This window comes from Gavia stellata, chromosome 3 (assembly GCF_030936135.1).
Source record: "Gavia stellata isolate bGavSte3 chromosome 3, bGavSte3.hap2, whole genome shotgun sequence".
NCBI classification, from domain to species: Eukaryota; Metazoa; Chordata; class Aves; order Gaviiformes; family Gaviidae; genus Gavia; species Gavia stellata.
In genome coordinates, this window is record NC_082596.1 from 20,061,673 (window position 1) to 20,082,102 (window position 20,430).

The 20,430-nt window shown below is 38.8% G+C and overlaps 1 protein-coding gene across 1 annotated transcript in view; it reads left to right on the top strand.

The window, feature by feature from the left end:
• Positions 1-19,655, top strand: part of NUDCD1 (NudC domain containing 1) — a 44,653-nt gene extending 24,998 nt beyond the window's left edge. Inside the window, 5 exon segments of the mRNA XM_059815275.1 lie at positions 1,197-1,404; positions 6,728-6,872; positions 9,294-9,419; positions 16,813-16,972; positions 19,264-19,655. Of these exon segments, the coding sequence (XP_059671258.1) occupies positions 1,197-1,404; positions 6,728-6,872; positions 9,294-9,419; positions 16,813-16,972; positions 19,264-19,556 (932 nt within the window). The 3' untranslated portion in view covers positions 19,557-19,655.
• Positions 19,656-20,430: the final 775 nt, after the last annotated feature.

Genomic DNA, 20,430 nt, shown 5'->3' on the forward strand with positions numbered 1-20,430 from the left:
TATTCCAATGTTTCACTACTCTCTCAGTAAAGAAGTTTTTCCTAATATCTAGCCTGAACCTCCCCTGCTGCAACTTGAGGCCATTTCCTCTAGTCCTGTCACTGGTCACTTGGGAGAAGAGACCAACACCCACCTCTCTGCAACCCCCTTTTAGGTAGTTGTAGAGAGCGATAAGGTCTCCCCTCAGACTCCTCTTCTCCAGGCTAAACAACCCCAGTTCCCTCAGTCGATCCTCATAAGACTTGTGCTCCAGACCCCTCACCAGCTTCGTCGCCCTTCTCTGGACACGCTCCAGCACCTCAATGTCCTTCTTGTAGTGAGGGGCCCAAAACTGAACACAGTACTCGAGGTGTGGCCTCACCAGAGCCGAGTACAGAGGCACGATCACCTCCCTACTCCTGCTGGCCACACTATTTCTGATACAGGCCAGGATGCCGTTGCCTTCTTGGCCACCTGGGCACACTGCTGGCTCATCTTCAGCCGGCTGTCAATCAACACCCCCAGGGCCTTTTCTGCGGGGCAGCTTTCCAGCCGCTCTTCCCCAAGCCTGTAGTGTTGCATGGGGTTGTTGTGGCCAAAGTGAAGAACCCGGCACTTGGCCTTATTGAACTTCATCCGGTTGGCCTGGGCCCATCGATCCAGCCTGTCCAGATCAAGAGAGAAAGTACTCTCTCTCAATAGAGAAAGTACTGACACCTGAACTCCTAGGTTAGAGGGAAGTCTAATTCATCTTTAAGCAAGAATTTTTCTTTTGCTAAATCTAATGTAGGCTATAATTTTAGTTGTGTGATTATATAAAATTGCAGGCATGGTAGATTTCAAATAATGAAACAAGATGTGCCAGCAATAGAACTCTGATTTTTATAGGATTTTACAAAATAGATAAAGAAATGTTAAGGTGGTTATGTTGCTACAGTAAACTTATAGTTAATGCCCATTGTATAACTGTCAGCATATTTGAGTATAGACATGAATATAAATTGCTCTCCAGACAAGGGACACAAATTAACTTGATTTCTGAAAAAATGATTCTCCATTTTATAGTCAGAATATATTTTATGTAAATTGCTCAGAGTGGAAGTTAATTTCCACTCTTCCACAAATTTCTATCCCGTATCTCCCAGCATTGCATGCTGAGGAATCCAGGACAGCATTTGTAATCTAGTCTGTATTTTTCTGTATGTTTCCAGTTGTAGACCCTCTCTATTACTGGCAGCAGACTGAAGATGATGTGACAATAACAGTTCACATTCCTCAAGACGTCACTAAGGATGACATAAAAGTATGCTTTTCCCCTGATAACATATGTGTTACACTGAAAGACCAGCCTCCTTTGATGGAAGGAAAACTCTATTCATCTGTGGACCACGAAAGCTGCACATGGATAATTACAGAGAACAAAAGGTGTTGTATATGGTTTTTAGTTTTCCTATTGATAGGAATTGATTTCAAAGTGTATACCAAATCTCTGACTTCTGGGCCCTCTGGGATTGGACTTATTTAATGCTACACCCTGCAGCCCTCCTTACGAGAGTCTAACTTCTCTGCTGAAAAGTACTAAAGAAAAACTTCATTTTTTCCGAATAGCCACAAAAAACCCCAGCTATCAAAATGTTAAAAATAGCTTTGTAAGCAAAGTAAACTTAATTGGTTCAACAATTTTTTTTTCCCACTAAATTTTAGGATTGATTAGCCTGACTTTTACCCTCTTGTTTTGTGGTGTTAATTTCTTTTCTACTTCTGCTTCCCACAAACAGAAGCTTTTTTGGTAATAATGTAACAGAAATTTTTCAGGTTTGACTTACATATCCCTTATCATATTTTTCCTAATGCATTGGACATTATGTACATGATATAAAATTAATCTCTGTGAACTTAATATGCTGTAGACCTCAAATAGAAATGTTCATGGCTTTACTTGAGAAGTAAATTTTAGTTGTCTCTTTCTTTCTGAAATAAAACCACCAAAGAATGGAGAGGGGGAAAAAAAAGAATTCAGAGCTCCCTAAACCATAGTCAAATTTACGTTCTTTTATTTCAAAACCTGTTAGTTCTGGAATTTTATTTCTCTGGTAGAGAATTACAAGCTAATTCTGCGCATCTAATTTTGCTTTTTACTTAGTCTCTAAAGCATCAGTAGAGCTTCCGGAGGGCTAAACTGATGTTCAGCCATTGTTTTAGGGTTTCTTGTGGGTGCAAATTGTCTACAATATTTGCATTTGCATCAATAAAAATGCTTCATATCTGGAAGGTGACATAAGTATTCAGATTTATTTCCACGTGTGTTTCTGCACGTGTAAAAGGAAGTGTGAAATCCCTATATATTTGGAAACGTACCCTTCTGATTTTTCAGTTTGAGACTTGAAGCTAAAAGCTTGTGGTATAACCCACTTTCTGTGTTGCAGTTAACAGGTGCAGTGAACACTTACATGCACCATTTTGTCCTACCTTGTAGGACATGAACTGAGAGCTGTTGAATGCTTAAATACTGCTAAACATACTCCTCTTGATCCTTCCACTTATAAGAGGGATTGAAAGTCTTTGCTCATCTTTGGCAGTTGTACTTCCCCTTGTGCCACCTGGTCAGAACAGCTAGAACTGAAGCACCCTCTAAATGATTCAAAGTAAGGCTTAAGTCGTGATGAATGAAATGCAGTATGTGCGGTTTTTTTCCTCTTAAACTTGTTAGAGGCCATGTTTGCAGTAGTGGCCTACAGGATGAAAAGTTAATCTCTCTTTAACTGGCCACCTCTGGTACTCCTTTTAAGATACAGAAGATATTTGGATATAGAAGGTATTTGTGCTGGTTTGTTCACATCAACCAAAATAAGACTATGAGCTGCAGCTGTTGTGTTGCTCTGTCAGAGAGTCCAATACTCTCTCACCAGGTTCTTTTAGATGTTCCATGCTTGGAGGGTGTGATGATCAAATTTGCTTATTTAAAGACAGGTGATGTTACACGGGATTTCTGATTCAGCAGAGTGATACAAAATATACTGAAAACTCAATAGAAATGCAAGTTACACTTAGCAAAATATAGCAATTGCAATACATGGTTTAGTCACAATACCAATGTGATTGCCATTACCAGTCTCTATGATATGCTCACCGTCACAACGCTGAGCATCCCCACTTGCCAGGAAGGAATACATGGGCTGAAGCCCACTCCAGCTCATTGCTCTCTTCCAAATTATTTTGTTAGTTGTCTAGTTTTTATACCCTGCCTGGGCTGAGACACATATTCAATCCCCTCCCCCCCCGCCCCCCGTGCTGGTCTAACTAATTCAGGGAGACGTTCACACTCTTCTAATGAACTCAAGGAGAAACATTTACAATACCAGTTGATCCACTCAACTGTTGATGGCCTTTGTTTTAGGTAAAGAGCTACCGTTTGTGTTGAGATACGGTCAGCTTCTTTGCATTATTCCCTCAGCTTAATGGGCACATCCCCTTGCCCATCTCCACCAGAGATCTTACATTGTAGGGGTCTGTTCAGTCTGTTACATTCCACCCCTTGAGGTTTAGTCTGTCACAAGCTCCGTGACAGGTAGCACTAGTTGCAGAGTGGAAGCACCTTGTGTTGATCATTCTGTAAATGCAGAACCATAGGCTAAGTCCTGAACCAAAGAAATTATTTAAACATAAGATAAAGGATAGGGAAGAAGGATACAGGCTGATGGGGGAGGGGGAATGCATTGAAATAAGTCGCAGAATCACAGAATCACTAAGGTTGGAAAAGACCTGTAAGATCATCAAGTCCAACCATCAACTGAAAAAACCAAAAAACCACAACATACCACCATGCCCATTAAGCCATGTCCCACAATGCCACGTCCACACGTTCCTTGAATACCTTCAGGGAGGGTGACTCCACCACTTCCCTGGGCAGTTTATTCCAGTGTGTCACCACTCAGTAAAGAAATTTTTCCTAATACCCAGTCTGAATCTCCCCTGGCGCAACTTGAGGCCGTTTACTCTTGTTCTGTCACTCATCACTTGGGAGAAGAGGCCAACACCCACCTCTCTGCAACCCCCTTTCAGGTAGTTGTAGAGAGCGATAAGGTCTCCCCTCAGCCTCCTCTTCTCCAGACTGAACAACCCCAGTTCCCTCAGCTGCTCCTCATAAGACTTGTGCTCCAGACCCCTCACCAGCTTCGTCGCCCTTCTCTGGACACGCTCCAGCACCTCAATGTCCTTCTTGTAGTGAGGGGCCCAAAACCGAACACAGTACTCGAGGTGTGGCCTCACCAGAGCCGAGTACAGAGGCACGATCACCTCCCTACTCCTGCTGGCCACACTCTTTCTGATACAGGCCAGGATGGCGTTGGCCTTCTTGGCCACCTGGGCACACCGCTGGCTCATCTTCAGCCAGCTGTCGACCAAGACCCCCAGGTCCTTTTCTGCAGGGCAGCTTTCCAGCCACTCGTCCCCAAGCCTGTAGTGTTGCATGGGGTTGTTGTGACCCAAGTGCAGGACCCGGCACTTGGCCTTGTTGAACTTCATACAATTGGCCTTGGCCCATCGATCCAGCCTGTCCTGCAGAGCCTTCCTCCCCTCAAGCAGATCAACACTCCCTCCCAACTTGGTGTCATCTGCAAACTTGCTGAGGGAGCACTCAGTCCCCTCATCCAGATCATCGATAAAGATATTGAATAAGTAGGTTTCTATTAGGCATTTTTCGTCCACAGAGTTTCCAATTTAGTTTCCTCGGAGAGGTTTTGAGATGCACAAACTTTAATCCTATAAACCTGAATAAGCATGCAGTAAGTAGGGATAATACAGATTTATTTCAGTGGCACAGTAATGTTCCCAACCATAATGTCATGGAAAATATGGGCATCTAAGGAGGGTTTTTGAGAAGACTCAGTGAAAAATAGACTTTTTATTAACCATAGCTTTCTGACACCATGAAGTCTGAGTTTCAAGTAGCAAAAAGGAAAAAAAAAAGTCTTTACAGTTTCAAATTAGAACTTTTAAGTACATACATTTTCGCTGCCATTCCCCAAGTGTGGAAATTGGGGAGCAGAGTGTTATATATTTAAGATAGTGTATCTTATTATAGTTTGCATATTGCTTTGTATGTAATACATATGGCAGTAGTTATTCTTGCCATTGTAATAGTTCAAATTACAAAGTGAAAAAAAAATATGGTAGAGATAATACTGACTTCTGAGTGCTTGGACAAGGTTGATGTCAATATTTTTCAGTAATGCATTGTTTGAACTTTAATGGGAAGTATATAGGTGTATATACCCTGTAAGATTTGGTTATAATAAAAAAAATAGCGTGGCATTTTCTGGAAGATGTTCCCAGTTAAAATTTTTTCCAATTTCTTTTGATGGTCATATGGTTTAGTTTTAGGTAGTCCTGTGAGGAGAAGGGAGTTGGACTCGATGATCCTTATGGGTCCCTTCCAACTTGAGATATTCTATGATTTTCCTTTGGTTTCCCTTATCAAAATTTTTGGCTTTTTCCCAAAAGGTTAACTGTAAAAGATACTTATGCTCCAAAAGAAATAAATAAAGGGACTAATATTTGTATATAGGTCATACTAATACTATATACTAAAATGTGATTTTTCAGTTGTTGGTTATTAGATATCGTAGTAAAAAATAACTCAGCTGAGTAACTCAACTTTTTTATTACTCAATCAAGTGAGCAATATTGCCTGAATCTCAGGCTTCTATTTTAATGCGAAATAGTAATTACACATTTCAATGTAATAAGTTACACTCTGTTCTTAATGTTGGTACTGCAGTACCACTTTAAATCTGTTGATTAAAAGTCTTAAACTTGTTCCAAAGATCATCTGTAAAAGTATGTTATTTCTAATACCAGCGTAATTGCTTCAGAAACTGATTCACAGTTCACAAAATAGTTATTGCTATGATGCAGTAGTTAGTAACTTAGAAGGATTTTCTGTTTTGTCAGGTAAAAGACTTACATTGTAGACCCTGTAAGTGTATCTAAAACGTGACTATAATAAAACTAACTCTTGTTTTATTGTTATATCCATGTGTTGGTCTAATGCAGTAATTAAATGGAATTGCTGTGTTGGTGCATTGGGCTAAGTCTCTTGTTTTCTATTTAGTTAGTTAGTTATTCGTAATGGTTATACCAGGTTCTCTTAGGTTTCGTGGTGTTTTTTTTTACAGGTTACAGAAATCGTATCTCTTCTGAGGTATGATTTTAGATATACAATATAGATAATTAACTGGTTTATTATTTCTGAGGTCTATAAAACACAAATATTTTTGTCCTAGATGTTCTATAAAGTTTAGATGTTCTATAAAGGTAGTGCACACTTAAGAAGCCCTATTAAGTGCTACTTAGTTTTCAAATACACCTCTGTAGTAAAATTCTGTCACTCATTGAATAGATTTCTTTACAGGTGATTTCCTACGATATTTAAAGTATTTTAATAAGACTGCTTCAGGGGAAACTGCATTTACATTGAAAACTCTGAGGACACTTAGATGAATACATTCTCTTTGTTGTTAGGCTTTTAGAAATCACATGTCCTTGGTCTGTTTTTCTTTAGAATATTTTCCATTAGAATAGTTTATTTTATAAATTGAATGCTAATGGTTTCTGTTATGTCATTTTCATTGTTAATTCAGTTTGGAGAGGAGAAGTGCTCAAATCTACATTTAGAGCTTTTTGACTAATCTGAGAAACGGATGCAGTGTTTTAATGTACTACTTTTTGTATTCTATTTACATTTTAGTTTGGAAATTTCTCTAATTAAGAAAAATGAGGGACCCCGGTGGCCAGAGCTAATACTTGGTGACACAAGAGGGGAATTCATTATGGACCCTTCCCAATCCTCTGAAATAACTGAAAGCCTGATGCATCTTACCTCTGAAGTAATGGTAAGGAGTTGAAAGTAAAACATTTAAAATTCTTGTAGATTTGTGTGTTGTCTTTTCTTGATATCCTAATTTGCACTTCATTGACATAGCTCATCAATTAATTTACTATTCAGAATCCGAACTCTACATTAATTTTTAACTGAAACTCTTAACAAACTAATGGCACTGGAGTTGTGAATACACTTTGAACAGTAATATCACCTTCATGGGGGACTGAATATAGCTTACATGATAGCATCTGTGCATCAAAACAGAAGTCTGATTTAACATCAAAAATAAATTTTGTTCCCACAACTTATGATGTGGCAGTTTGTTTTAAAGCAGTTGATTTAAGTAATTTTGAAGGATGTCTGTTACTTCTTTATCAGTAGGTTAGCAACACTTTTATACTGTCTTCTTCACTATGAGGGTGGTGAGGCGCTAAAACAGATTGCCCAGAGAAGTTGTGGATTGCCCCATCCCTGAAAGTGTTGAAGGTCAGGTTGGATATGGCTTTGAGCAACCTGGTCTAGTGAAAGGTGTCCCTGCCTATGGCATGGGGGTTGGAACTAGATGATCTTTAAGGTCCCTTCCAACCCGAACCATTCTATGATTCCTAGGAATACTGTACTTGACTGTGAGTGTAATGACATTTTTAAAAGGAAAATTTAGGAAAGCAAAAGCATGACTCATGAACTCTCTGGCATTATTGTTATACAGGGAGTCTACTTAAAATATATTTTTTAGCTGCTGTTTGCTTGATACTTCCCCTTTTGGTTTAATTAGAAAATGATATCTCATCTAAAACCTGTGAAGCGTGACTCCCTGTGGATCTTCATATATTAGTTTTGGATTATTACTTTTTTTAATAAGGCTGAAAAGTGTTATTAAAATAAATTCTGTTTAGTACTTAAATTGATTTCCGTCTTCTCTCCCCCACTATTTGTGGGCAAGATATTGTAGTACATTTTTTGACCATAGATTTATTGGGAACTTCAAATTTCTTTTCTTTTGTAACTCATACTGAGCTTAAAGTAAAAAAATTAAAAAAAAAAATCATCACAACTTTTCAGCTTGTGTGCAATAATGTCATGTAAAAAAAAATCTTTCCTTAGGTAACTGTTCATTTAAATAAATGTTACATATTTTGTTATACTGCAACTTTAGCTACATATGTACAATAAAGGCATGGATTCTTTTTGTTCATCTCAAGTGTTTATGGTAATGATGTTTACCTGGAAGGTTTTTTTAAAAGCCACCCAATGAAACAGTAAACCAGAGGCCATCAAGAATGCTTGGTAGAGGAGAGGTGAACCCCAAAGTCTAGCATCTGAAGAGACATATAACCTGTTTTAAGTCTTGTGCATTAGCCTGCAGTATATAACACTTAATTTTCCTGGTTCCTGTCATTTAAGGACATTTCTTGGTTATCTCTTCATGTTTGTTTTCTTTGAACTTAAATTGTGTTAGCAATTAACTAAAAATTGTGCTGATCTCTTTCACTTTGTGGACTGAACCAAGCTAAAAGTTCATAATAATCAGCTGAAATGGATGAAGAAATGAGCGCAGGAACATAAGAACTCTGCCTGTCAGATGAATTGAGTCAGGGCCCTGTCTAATCTTTCCTTACACATTCTGTTTGGCCTCAGCTTTCAGCTTGTATTAGTTGTCAAGATGGTGTCTTTTTTGTGCAAGAAGCAATATTAATTCATACTTAACGAGGAAGTGTATATTTTTGCCTTCTGTTAAGTAAAGGTCCTTTTCTGTTACCGTGAAATTAGTTCTTTAAGTATATCACAAAGGTAAGACAGCTTGGTTGTTTTGAAAATTGTCCAAGGAAGATGTAAGCTGTTTCTGTATGCAGTAGTGTTCTATCTTGCTCTCGAATTGCTAGTAATAAATGACGGTTTTTCCTTTCTTTCACTTGTGGGATGTGAAAAGATACATGTGCTTTTTTCTTTTGAGTGCATTGAAAAATATGCATAACAATATTATTAATTTTAAATAAATATTAGCAGAGCTAAAAGGCATGTATTTAGAGCTACTTACAAAATGAGTTCATTTTTAATAGCACTTCTGATGGCAACCTGAAAGAAGCTTACACTGATGTAAATTTACTAAATATGCATAGGTTTTCAGAATTGTGTACCTTTACTACTTACAAAAGGGAATTTATTGTCCATGTTTTAGTGGCTTATGTACCTTTCCTTAAACTGAAATGGATTTTGTTGTACCTGCCACTCATGCTATCCTCCAGAACAGAAATGGTTCTGTTCATTTTGAATAAGTACATAATAGCTTTATCTTTAAGTATGTAAGGATATGCAAATGATTCTTCCTGTTCTGTTGAACTTTTTTTATTATGAAAACGGATCTATGTAGAGAGAGAGATATATTCAGTAGCTCGGATTTTCAGTGTAGTTCATTGTTGTTTTATTTCAGAATCCAAACCCTGAAAAGGAAAACCCACCTTGTAATGCTCAAGAATTAGAAGAATGTGATGCTTTTCTTGAAGATAGCGCAAGCTTGTGCAGATTTGATGGTGATACCTTGAAAGTCACTCATGTAGTAAGTGCTGCAAATTATTATACAGAAATATTTTTAAACATTTTTTATATGCAAGTTGAATTCTATTATCAGAACAAAAATCTGTGCAAACTCTTGAAACCACATAAATTTCTTCCATAATGTAAAATCACAGTAGCAACATAAATTACAAACCAATATATGTTCTTCAATGTCGTTTTAATGTAAAAACAAGGCTCCTTTCATTCTGACTTAAAATATATATATATATATATACATTCACGAGTGAACCATTTGAAAAAGTGAAGTTACGTCAGAATAATGATAAGAAAGGGGTCTTTTTCAGTGGCATAAAATTCTTCTAAGAATGCCTTAAATGCCTTAGCTTGCATTTTTCTCAGTAACTTTTCAAATAGCCTGGTAGAAAGTTGACCCTTTCTACTAAGGAGTTGGAACATAGATCACTGTGTGGTACTTGTTTGTCAGTCACGCTGGAAGTAACAGATTGTAAGCAAAATGCTTCAGTAGGAGGCTTGATCTGGGTTGTAAGCAACCTTGACTAACAGTAAGTTAGGACTTGATCTGGTCCATTGGCTAAAGCAGGAAACAAAATAATGATATGAAAGCAGCACAGATTAAGTTGTTGTCTTGGGGTTTTTTGTTTTTTTTTTTTTTTTCAAGATGTCTCTACTAAGCTTGTAATAAACATTGGTATTGCACCTCATCACTACCTTGTGTCATGCAAAGTACATATAGGATAACCTGTTTTGTACAGAAAATGTCATAGTTACAGGGTAAGATTTTGAATCAGTTCATAATTTCCTGTTTCCTCAGAAAAGCTCTAGAAGAAATCTTAAGTCTGTGTCTTACAGATCTTGGTTTGTTCTTGTTTTTAAAAAAATGACATCTTTTTTCCTTTGGCAGTACAGATACATATGTATATGTCTGTATGTGTATATATGTATGTATATATATACCTATGCATGTATCTGTGCTGCCAAAGAAAAAAAAGATTAAAGGCTAGCATGCTCCACCAAGAAAGTTGTCTGTTTTATGGATACAGTGTGATAGGTAACATTTGTCAGAAGATAAAATCTGTAATTGGTAGGAGGACATTTTATAGCAACTTAGTTCGAATGGATTTTAGCTGTTCAATCATGCATGCATGGTAAGAGAACAAGAGACAGCAGGCATAAGTAGAAACAAGAGGTTCAGACTGGATGGAAGGAAAAACTTTTACACCATGATTTACACCATGGATTGGGTTACCTAGTAAGGTTGTGCAGCCTCTGTCCTTGAGGTTTTCAAGACCAGACAGGATAAAGTTCTGAATAACTTAGCCTAAACTGCTGCTTCTTGCCCTGAAGGATAAGAAGTTTGTGCCCCAGACACATTCACAGGTCAGGAGGAACATGATATCATGGGATCAAGAAAGGCAGATCTGATGTATACTGCTTTCTAGCAGGAAGCAAGACATTGTGGAGCAAGTTTGAACTCCAGGGTGTTTGTAAAAAGTTCTTAAAAATGGGTGGCATAAAAGAAATCCAAAGGCTCATGTGTTTAAAGCATTATGGTCAAAGGACAGTTCCTGTGGGTAGGAAATCTTCATGCATGTGTAACCTGCTCTAGCTGACCCTGCTTTGAGCAGGGAAGATTGGACTAGAATATCTCCAGAAGTCCTTTCCAGCCTCAACTACGTGATCTTGTCTTTTTTCTCCTTGTTGGAGGACATAGGAATGTGAGTATTTCAGTAGATTTTTCACCTTATAGGAAGATGTTTTCACTTTGATTAGTTCTTCTTTCTTTTTTTCTTTTTTTTGTTAGCAACTCAAGGGCCTGTTCCTTCAGAAGCATGGCTGATACACCTTTTAATCTTTGTAGTAAACCATCATCAGTAGCACACAGTTGTAAATGTCTTTTTGCTCTTAAGTTGGAGAGGACTTTGTGAAACATGCATCCAGAATCTTGGAGAATTTAAGACCATGAAATATTTATATAGGAACATTTCCTACCTTGAGTTATAATTTCAGGATTTAAAACATTGATAATGTAATGATATCTGTCCTGTAAAGAGACTTGATTCTATTTTTCTGGACATTTTTCTAGTGCATTTGAATGGCAATGATCCAGCTGAAATAAATAGGTTTGACAGCCAGCAATCTCTGTCAAATGTGTTGCTATACTGGCCTGGTCTTGTGTGTCAAAATGTTTGTCTCCTCTAGCTCAAATGCAGTTATTCAGTTTCTCCTATGAAGAAATATTTGCTTTATGAATATCAGTTCTTTAAGTTAGGTTAACATTGGCCTAAACTCCAATGTGTTGTGTTTCCAAGCCATCAGAAACTAGAGATGCATGATGGACAACATTTTTTGCTTTGTCAGGTGAAGTATGGGCTACCTAAAAACACTACCTTGTTTTTGGAACTGCTTGCAGTAGCATTTACAACATAAAGTTTACCTTCTGTGTAGATTAATGTAGATTAATAGGCATACTACCATATGCTTGAGTTCTGTATTATGCATCCTGTTAAAAACACTTGCAGGCATGTATGACAAAATGCACAAAAATTAGTAGTTGAAAAAATGCTGAAAGATGCCTGAAGTACAAAGTGGCACTGTGTGCTTGCAGTGGGGAAACCCAGGCACCCCAATACTTTGCAAAATTGGGATGGCTTAAGGGAAGAGATGCTGCTTGTTTTTAGATACAAAAGAAGAGAGTATTCCCAGTGATTTGTGGAGCAATGAGAAAATAGGAAATGGACTACATAAACCTAGGTCTTTGAACAGCTAATTGCAGTAGGTAATTTCAGAGAGAAATTGATTTGTGGCAGGAGACTTTTCTGGTTGATAGGTGGATTACGGAAACACGACAGAACTTCTGTTCATTTTCTACTAGCTGACATATATGGTTACTCTTCCCTTGTTTGTGTGCCTATATAGAAGCATGAGTGCCTTCTCAGTAGGTGCCAGAAAGACCTCTATTAACTAAAACTGCATGTCATTTTGTGGAATACATCATGCTTACATCCGAGCTATGGCAATGTGGGAGGCATGCCATGTACTTGTGCATGTCCGTTGGAGTGGAGATGGTCTAGTGAGATAGACAAGAGAAGAGGCAAGGTCTTCCTCAAGAGCTTTTCTGGTGCTGGAAGCTTTGAAAAACTGCTTCAGGTTTGAATGGTTCTTTATTGCAGTGAAGTTTCTCATGTTCTGACAACACCAACAAAACTTTTTTTGCATTTGGGCTGTCTGTCCAAGTGATCTGTATCTCTGTTGCGTGTAAAATAGGCAACTAACCCACCTTAAATAACATTTACTGGTTTTTTCAAAACACTGTGAATTAATTCTGGGGGAAAAAAGTAATCAAAGTTCAGAATTACTTTTAGGTGCTGTACATATTCCCGAAACTTACTGAAACCTGGAAGAAAACCTTAATTCCTTTAGTCTGTTTAGAACTGTTTGTGATGTAAAAATTAACAATAGCTAAGTAACATGACACTTGCACTTACCATATATGTAATAATGTTATTGTTAGGACATGTAGATTTAAATTGCATGTTGGGTGGCTTGGGTTTTTTTATTTAACTACAGATGTTTATTAAAACCAAAATCTTGATGTTTGTAAAACTATCACATTTCTGATATGGTACTTCTAAACGAATATGGTTTTTAAATTTTGATGTGTGCTTTACTAGATAAGGGATTTACAAAATACTAAGTGCTTGACCCTTAAAACTATGTGTAGCTGCTGTTGAAAGACATCTACAAATTACTCAGTGCTGTGTGCTGTAAGGCTTACTTCTTGTCATATGTAAACAATTTAATTTGTATACTGTTGTACCTTTGGCTGAAAATGGTGATTGCTGGTGACTTCAAAGCTACTTTTGTGCTATTATTGGGATTTTACTGTGATGTTGTAAACATTTGTACAGTTTTTTGATTTCTGTGAAACTACTTCCTCAGTTCAAAGAAGCTTCATAATAGTTGATTCCCCAGAGTCCGATCCTCTCCCTTAGCTAAGGGACTGATGCATAATGAAGTGAATTGTGGATGAGAAGAGTGCTCTGTCTGTTATCCATCTCAAAGATGCTTAACTTCTGCCAGTTGAGATACAACAATGAGAAAGGGGAGACACCTATACATGGTGCCTCAGCTTGTAGAGCTGTATTGGGTGTTCATACCCAGGTGTTCGCAGCTGGGGGGCTGCAGGGGTGGCCTCTGCAAGAAGAGGCTGGGGCTGCCCTGTGCCAGACACAGCTGGTTCCGAAGAGCTCCAGTGGACTCATTGTAGGACACAGCTGAACCCATCAGGGGTGCTGGTGGCCCTTATGGAAAACATATTTAAGAAGGTAAAAAATGCTGTGGAGCAGCTGTGAGAGAGAGGAGTGGGAAAAATGTGAGAGGAAACAGCACTGCAAACACTAAGGTCAGAGAAGGAAGGAGGGGGAGGAGGTCCTTCAGGTGCCAGAGCAGACATTCCTCTGCAGCCCGTGGAGAAGACCGTGGTGAGGCAGGCTGTGCCCTGCAGCCCATGGAGGTCCACGGTGCAGTAGATATCCATGCGGCATCCTGTGGAGGACCCCACACCATGTGGATGTGCCTTGGAGGAAGTTGCAGCCAGTGGAGAGCCCACACAGGAGCAGGCTCCTGCCAGGAGCTGTGGCCTATCGAAAGGAGCACATGCAGGAGCAGGTTTTCTTGTAGGAACTGTGGCCTGTGGAGGACCTGTGCTGGAGCAGTCCATTCCTGAAAGACTGTATCCCTTGAAAAGGACCCACACTGGAGCAGTTCTTAAAGAACCTGCAGCCCATGGGAAGGACCCATGCTGGAGCAGTTCATGAAGGACTGGTTCCCATGGGAGGAACCCCATACTGGAACAGCATGAGGAGGAAGGAGCAGCAGAGATGAAGCGTTATGGACTGACCCCAACCCCTATTCCCCATCTCCCTGCACCATGGGGGAAGTAGAGCAGTCAGGAATGAAAGAGTGAAGCTGAGCCAGGGAAGGGCGTGGGGAAGGGGTTTTTTTAATCTTTGTCTTTGTTTCTCATCATCCTACTTTATTTTTAATTGGCGATAAATTAAATTAATTTTCCCCAGGTAAAATCTGTTTTGCCTTTAATGGTAGAATTGGTAAGTCATCTCCCTGTCTTTATCTCGACCCATGAGCTTTTACATCTTAATCTCTCCCCTTGTCCTGTTGAGGAGGGGGAATGAGAGAGCAGCTGGGTGGGTGTCTGGCAGGCAGCCGAAGTCAAACCCGCCACAGTAACTCGGTCCATATCCGGTTTAAAAGGCAGCAGCTGTAAGCACAGCCAAAGCTCAGGATTAGTCATAGACTATGCTACCTCATATTCAGCAAAGCAGGTAGGGATTATGGGAGGAAAGAGCTTAAAAATGAGAAGAGATGAAATCTACAAGGAGTTCTGGGGAGGAGGAGCTTAGGGAAATGTAATTCCAGTCTGTAGGAAGCCAAGTTTCATTTCCTTCTCGTGCTCCAGGAACAACTTGCTTTTCTTACTTGAGAGACAGCGGAATGAAGTAGAAGTAATAACGATGACTTTTGGGGAGGTTAGCTGTCCAGCAGCAAAACAGAGGTCATGTTGATGAAAAACAGCTGAGGAGGCTAGGCCTTCTAGCAGGTTCTTGTGGTCAAATCATACTGTACTGTCTGTCCATGACCCTGTGGAGTGTCATCACACCAGTGTGTCTGATGCACAATCCCCATGATTCACTTTTTCTGAGATGTGAGAAGCAGGTGTCACTGTGAGCATGCAGTAGGGGCCCCTGGAGTGAGTCTTGAGCTGAACGTGTGAGAAGTCTCAACTTGTTCCTCATTCATTCTGCCTATTTTTCCTGTGCTCCTTAGAGGTCTGTTCCACTCACTTCTGTCGGTGTCATCTGCCTGACTTACCTTTCTCAGATGTTAAGAAGTTTGAGGGACTAGGACTTCATACTGTCTGTTTTGCTCAACACATTGCACCAATACAATATCTGCCTCCTGTTTTCTGCTTTGTTCTCCTTAAGGCACCTTATTAGTGGAGCTCTTGACGTTATCTTTGTGTTTCTTTGCCTCTTAGTTGCTTAGAAAATTAGTAACCCTCATTTCATGATTGCATCTGGCCCTAATGGAGACTGAGGATTATTTCACCTCTTTTGTAGTTTTAATACAACTGAAGAATTTGTATACCTGTTGAATGATGTAGTAATAGAAGACTGTTTTGAAGTTGAGCCGTTAGACTTGAACTTAATCAGCTGAAATATATTAGTTTTGCCATAGACTGTATAACCTCAAGTAAACAAATTTCTGGGTCTCAATAGCTGTTTTTTCTGTCCCCTGGATCTTATGTTGAGATTAAATTAGGTCTTCAAGACAAAGACCCCATCCTGTGATATTTGTACAATGATAGCATAAAAGGCTTGATAGTTACAGCCACAATACATGTAATAGAGTGCTGTGACAACTGTTTTGAGAAAGATTAGTCAACAAATGTCAGCATCTACAATGCTCATCGAGGAGTAGTATATTGTACCATGTATTAGGGTGTAATCCCGCATGTTGCAGACATAGCTTCTGGATACAAAAATAGTTCAAAAGTATTTGTTCATCTGATAACACGGACAATGTAGATCAGCTCTGAGTACAAACAGGAATTCCTGAGCATTCTGTCTTGACAGACCTTAAGGGAACAGATTGTTCTTTCCTCTTTGAGCATTTGCTAGTCATAGTGCTACACTAAAAGTATTGCTATTAACTTTCTTTAGAAGGCTTTACACAGAAAACTGAAAATTTGTGTTGTTTTATTGTTCATTCTTACTGTTGTTTATTCAGGTAGCAGGATGGGCCTGTCTTGTCTGTCTTACGTAACTGGTCATTCCTGGTGAATAGAAATGGTTATTGAATGTTTTTGGTGATCTCGACATATTTGATGAAGAGCATGCTAATCTGAAATATAGTAATTATTTGATTGTGAGGAAATAAAAAAAATTGTTTACATTTCATAATTTTAGTATTCTAACTTACCTTTATTCCAGTGCTTACCAACTTTTACTGCAGAGGGACAGTATTTCCTTCCCTGTTGGCACTGCAGAAAACCAGACGTGGTTACTTAGAGAGAATTATTTCCTAACATGAGAAGTTGTAGGTTAGGATTCTTTATCCTAGAATACCATTTCTACACAGAACACATTCCTATTTGCTTGTGTAGTGGACATAATGTTTCCCTAAATACTATCCCAAGAAACTTAATTGCATTTGCTTGAAATGTATTAGCTACCTGTAGTGTATTTATCAGTGGGATGCAGCATAACGTATTCAAACATTTTGTCAACTAACAAATATGAAGCTGTTGATCATATAAATTTGGCAGTATGTGTGACAGCATCTGCTATTTATGCTTTGAATCGCTATTTTGAATTTCTTTGTTTTGTTTTCAGATTAATCTTGGAAGCAACCAGTATCTTTTCTCAGTTGTTGTGGATCCCAGAGAAATGCCATGCTTCTGCCTGAGGCATGATGTTGATGCTCTTCTGTGGCAGCCCCACTCTGACCAACCAGAGAACATGTGGGAACACATTGCAACTTTTAATGCTTTAGGTAGGAAATTAACTTCTGTGTCACACTCCTCTATCTGAGACTTTTCTACCTGAATACTCTTAGTATGGCTTCTGTTGATATTTCACTTAATTAAATTTGAATTGAAAGGTACTATAATTCTGTTGACAGCAGCATGCTAGCTTAATTTTAGAAATATTAGAGCATAAGAAATAAAATAGTTATGCCTTGGGAGGAAAATAAGCTTTTTCAGACCATATGCAGTTTGCAAGCACAGTAAAAAGGACAGTTCCTTGGATAAGGGGCACAATCCGCCCCTTAACACTCACAGAGAAATCATCAGGGGAACAGCTGCAGTTCACTGATGACATGTCTAAGTGTATATATGCTTTTGGCAAGATGTTTTAACAGGTGACCTTTAGATTTTTCCTATCTCATTGTCCCAGGTGACAAGTCTGAAGAGTTGGACATGGTTGTTCACTGTTTCTTCTAAGAGCATCAAATGATGCTGGTATATAGTAGGTTCCAATAACTGTGTATTTACTAATTGTTTTGTGGTGAAAACTGTCAAGCCGGATTTGAACAGAGACCATGTTTTGAGGACAGTAGCAAGCATTTGTAAATTTAGAAGTCTTAGGGTTAACATTTAAAAAAAAAAAAAAAAAAAAAAAACAACCAAAACACACTCAAAGCATGAAAATGCACTGTTAAAAGTGTGTTGGTACTGTTGTGGGTTAGCCCTGGTAGATACCTAAGCACCGAACAGCTGCTTGCTCTCTTCCCAGTGGGACAGGGGAGAGAACAGGAAGAGCAAAAGCAAGAAACTTCATGGTTGAGCTCTTTGGTCAGCTGGGGTCAGCTGTCCTGGTTGTGTCCTTTCCCAACTTCTTGTGCATCCTCAACCTACTGGGGGGCAGACAGAGTTGGGAAAATAAAAAGCCATCGCAATGTGCAAGCACTGCTCAGCAATAGCCAAAAAATCATGTGGTATCAACACTCTTTTAGTCACAAATTTAAAACACAGCACCTTATGGTCTGCTGTGAAGAAAATTAACCCCATCCCAGCCAGCCCCAGTACAAGTACTTTGATCTCTATCCTATGATAATAAGGAAAGAGGGAGAGCCAAAGGGCAATGAAGCTGGTGAGGGGTCTGGAGCACAAGTCTTATGAGGAGCGGCTGAGGGAACTGGGGTTGTTCAGTCTGGAGAAGAGGAGGCTGAGGGGAGACCTCATCGATCTCAACAACTACCTGAAAGGAGGTTGCAGCGAGGTGGGTGTTGGTCTCTTCTCCCAAGTGACTAGTGACAGGACAAGAGGAAATGGCCTCAATTTGTGCCAGGGGAGGGTTAGGCTGCATATTAGGAAAAATTTCTTTACTGAGAGAGTGGTGAAGCATTGGAAGAGGCTGCCCAGGGAGGTGGTGGAGTCACCATCACTGGAGGTGTTCAAGGAACGTGTGGACATGGCATTGCGGGGCATGGTTTAGTGGGCATGGTGGTGTTGGGTTGATGATTGGCCTTGATGATCTTACAGGTCTTTTCCGACCTTAATGATTCTGTGATTCTGTGAAAATCTAGCATGCTTGCTGTTCTCAGAGGTGCTGTCGTTCAGTGATAACCATTGCCATGCATTGTTCAATGGAAGTGAAGCAAATAACCTTACAGAAAGATGGTAGATCACTTTGCAAAGATTGTGTCTCAAGTCTCGTTACAAAAGCGTGAAAGGAAATCAGTGTGAAATAAGTCTGTTTACTAATTGACTTCTGTAATGAAAGAGAAAAAGGAAGATCTTTCCTTCTCAGTGAATGTTAAGAAAGATTACAGTGTGTTGAAAAGTAACTCGTGGTTTTTTTCAGTAGAATAGAAGACAAGTTTTAAGTGTGTCCAAGGTTAGGTAGACTCAGAAATCTTAAATTGTAAATGTAACTACAAACTGGGGGATGAGGGGAGAGAAGAGGCTTATTCTGCTTAGACTACTAATATTGGGCCAAGATATGTATCTGTGCCTAATGATGCTGCTGAGAAAATGGAAGACCTTGTGAGGCGGAGAGGGGCTAGATGTGGGAACAGTATCTCGCTATACATAGGTGCACATCAAAAATGCCAGTTAGGAAGATGTACAGAAGAATTGTATATTGGTATTCAATTGGTTAATGCATACCTCCAGAAATTACTGGCTTTATTAAATAACATAGATATCTTTCTTTCTTTTTTGTTACTAATTGCATATTTTTTTTTTTTTTAAGCTAAGGTTGATTTTTATCTTAACTAGTTAGAGTGCTGTTGAAACCAATATATTACTTCTCCCTTCTACTTCTTTTTGGCCTATGCAGGTTATGTCCAAGCGTCAAAGCAAGACAAGAAGTTCATGGCTTGTGCTCCAGATTACTCCTATGCTGCTCTTTGTGAGTGCTTGCGACGAGTTTTCATTTATCGTCAGCCGACTCCTCTGTCCACAGTTCTCTACAACAGGAAGGAAGGAAGACAAGTAGGACAGGTTGCTAAGCAGCTAGTAGCAACCCTGGAAGCCAATGATCCTATCCTAGGCTTTCAAGCTACAAGTGAGAGATTATTTGTTCTCACAACAAAAACCTTGTTTTTAATAAAGGTGAACTCTGGAAATTAATTATTCATTATATTCTGATGTAGTTTGTGTTAACAATTTGTTAAAGAACTGGCTAGGTAAATGATCTGAGAAGTTCAGTACAATTTGCTGAAGTTTAAAAAGGAGGCATTTTACAGGGGAATCAATTTTTCATTAGAATTTGTCTGTAAAATAGTGAGACAGTTTTTCAACTTTGCTGTCACTGAAGTAAGCTTTTTCAGAGCTATGGGAAAATGTCTTCTGTGCTAACAGCTTTCTCAAAGCATTTGTCAGAGGCTGCTATTGAACAGATGAATAGATTTATGCATTGTTTTTTCCAAATGACTGTGTTTGCCATACTTCTGAGTTTTGAGAATTCGCTTCTGGTTTTAAATGCCACTGTTTACCTATGAAAGTAGTCAGATAAATAAAGCTTTGGTTACAAGCATATTATGTGCAAAGTAAAGAAGTGTGTATCATAAAGAGGGAAAAAAAAAATCCCAAATTCAAAGACTATTGGCCAAAAAATTATTTCATATTTCAATATTCAGTAGTATTGAGTGAAATGTGAATGGAATGAATGGAGTATTATGTTTCTTATATAGGTAATTAATTCAAGTGGAATAATTTCATTGTATATGCAGATTTTAGATTATTGATTTGGGACTTACCTCTACTTGCAGTGAAATCTGTTCACATTTTAAGAGACACTAGAATAGCTTTTAGTAGCTTTTTCTTGAAGCAAAGTAAGGGTGAATGTGTAGCTGGTGATTATGTGTTGAATGGTATTAGTCAAGGTCTAGTTGTGCTCTCAGTTGTGTCATTTTCACTTGACGGTGTACTTCGTCTCAAGTGACTAATTTACAATTAGAAAATGGCTAACAGAAAAAGCACCTGTATTTTAACCTGAGATGGG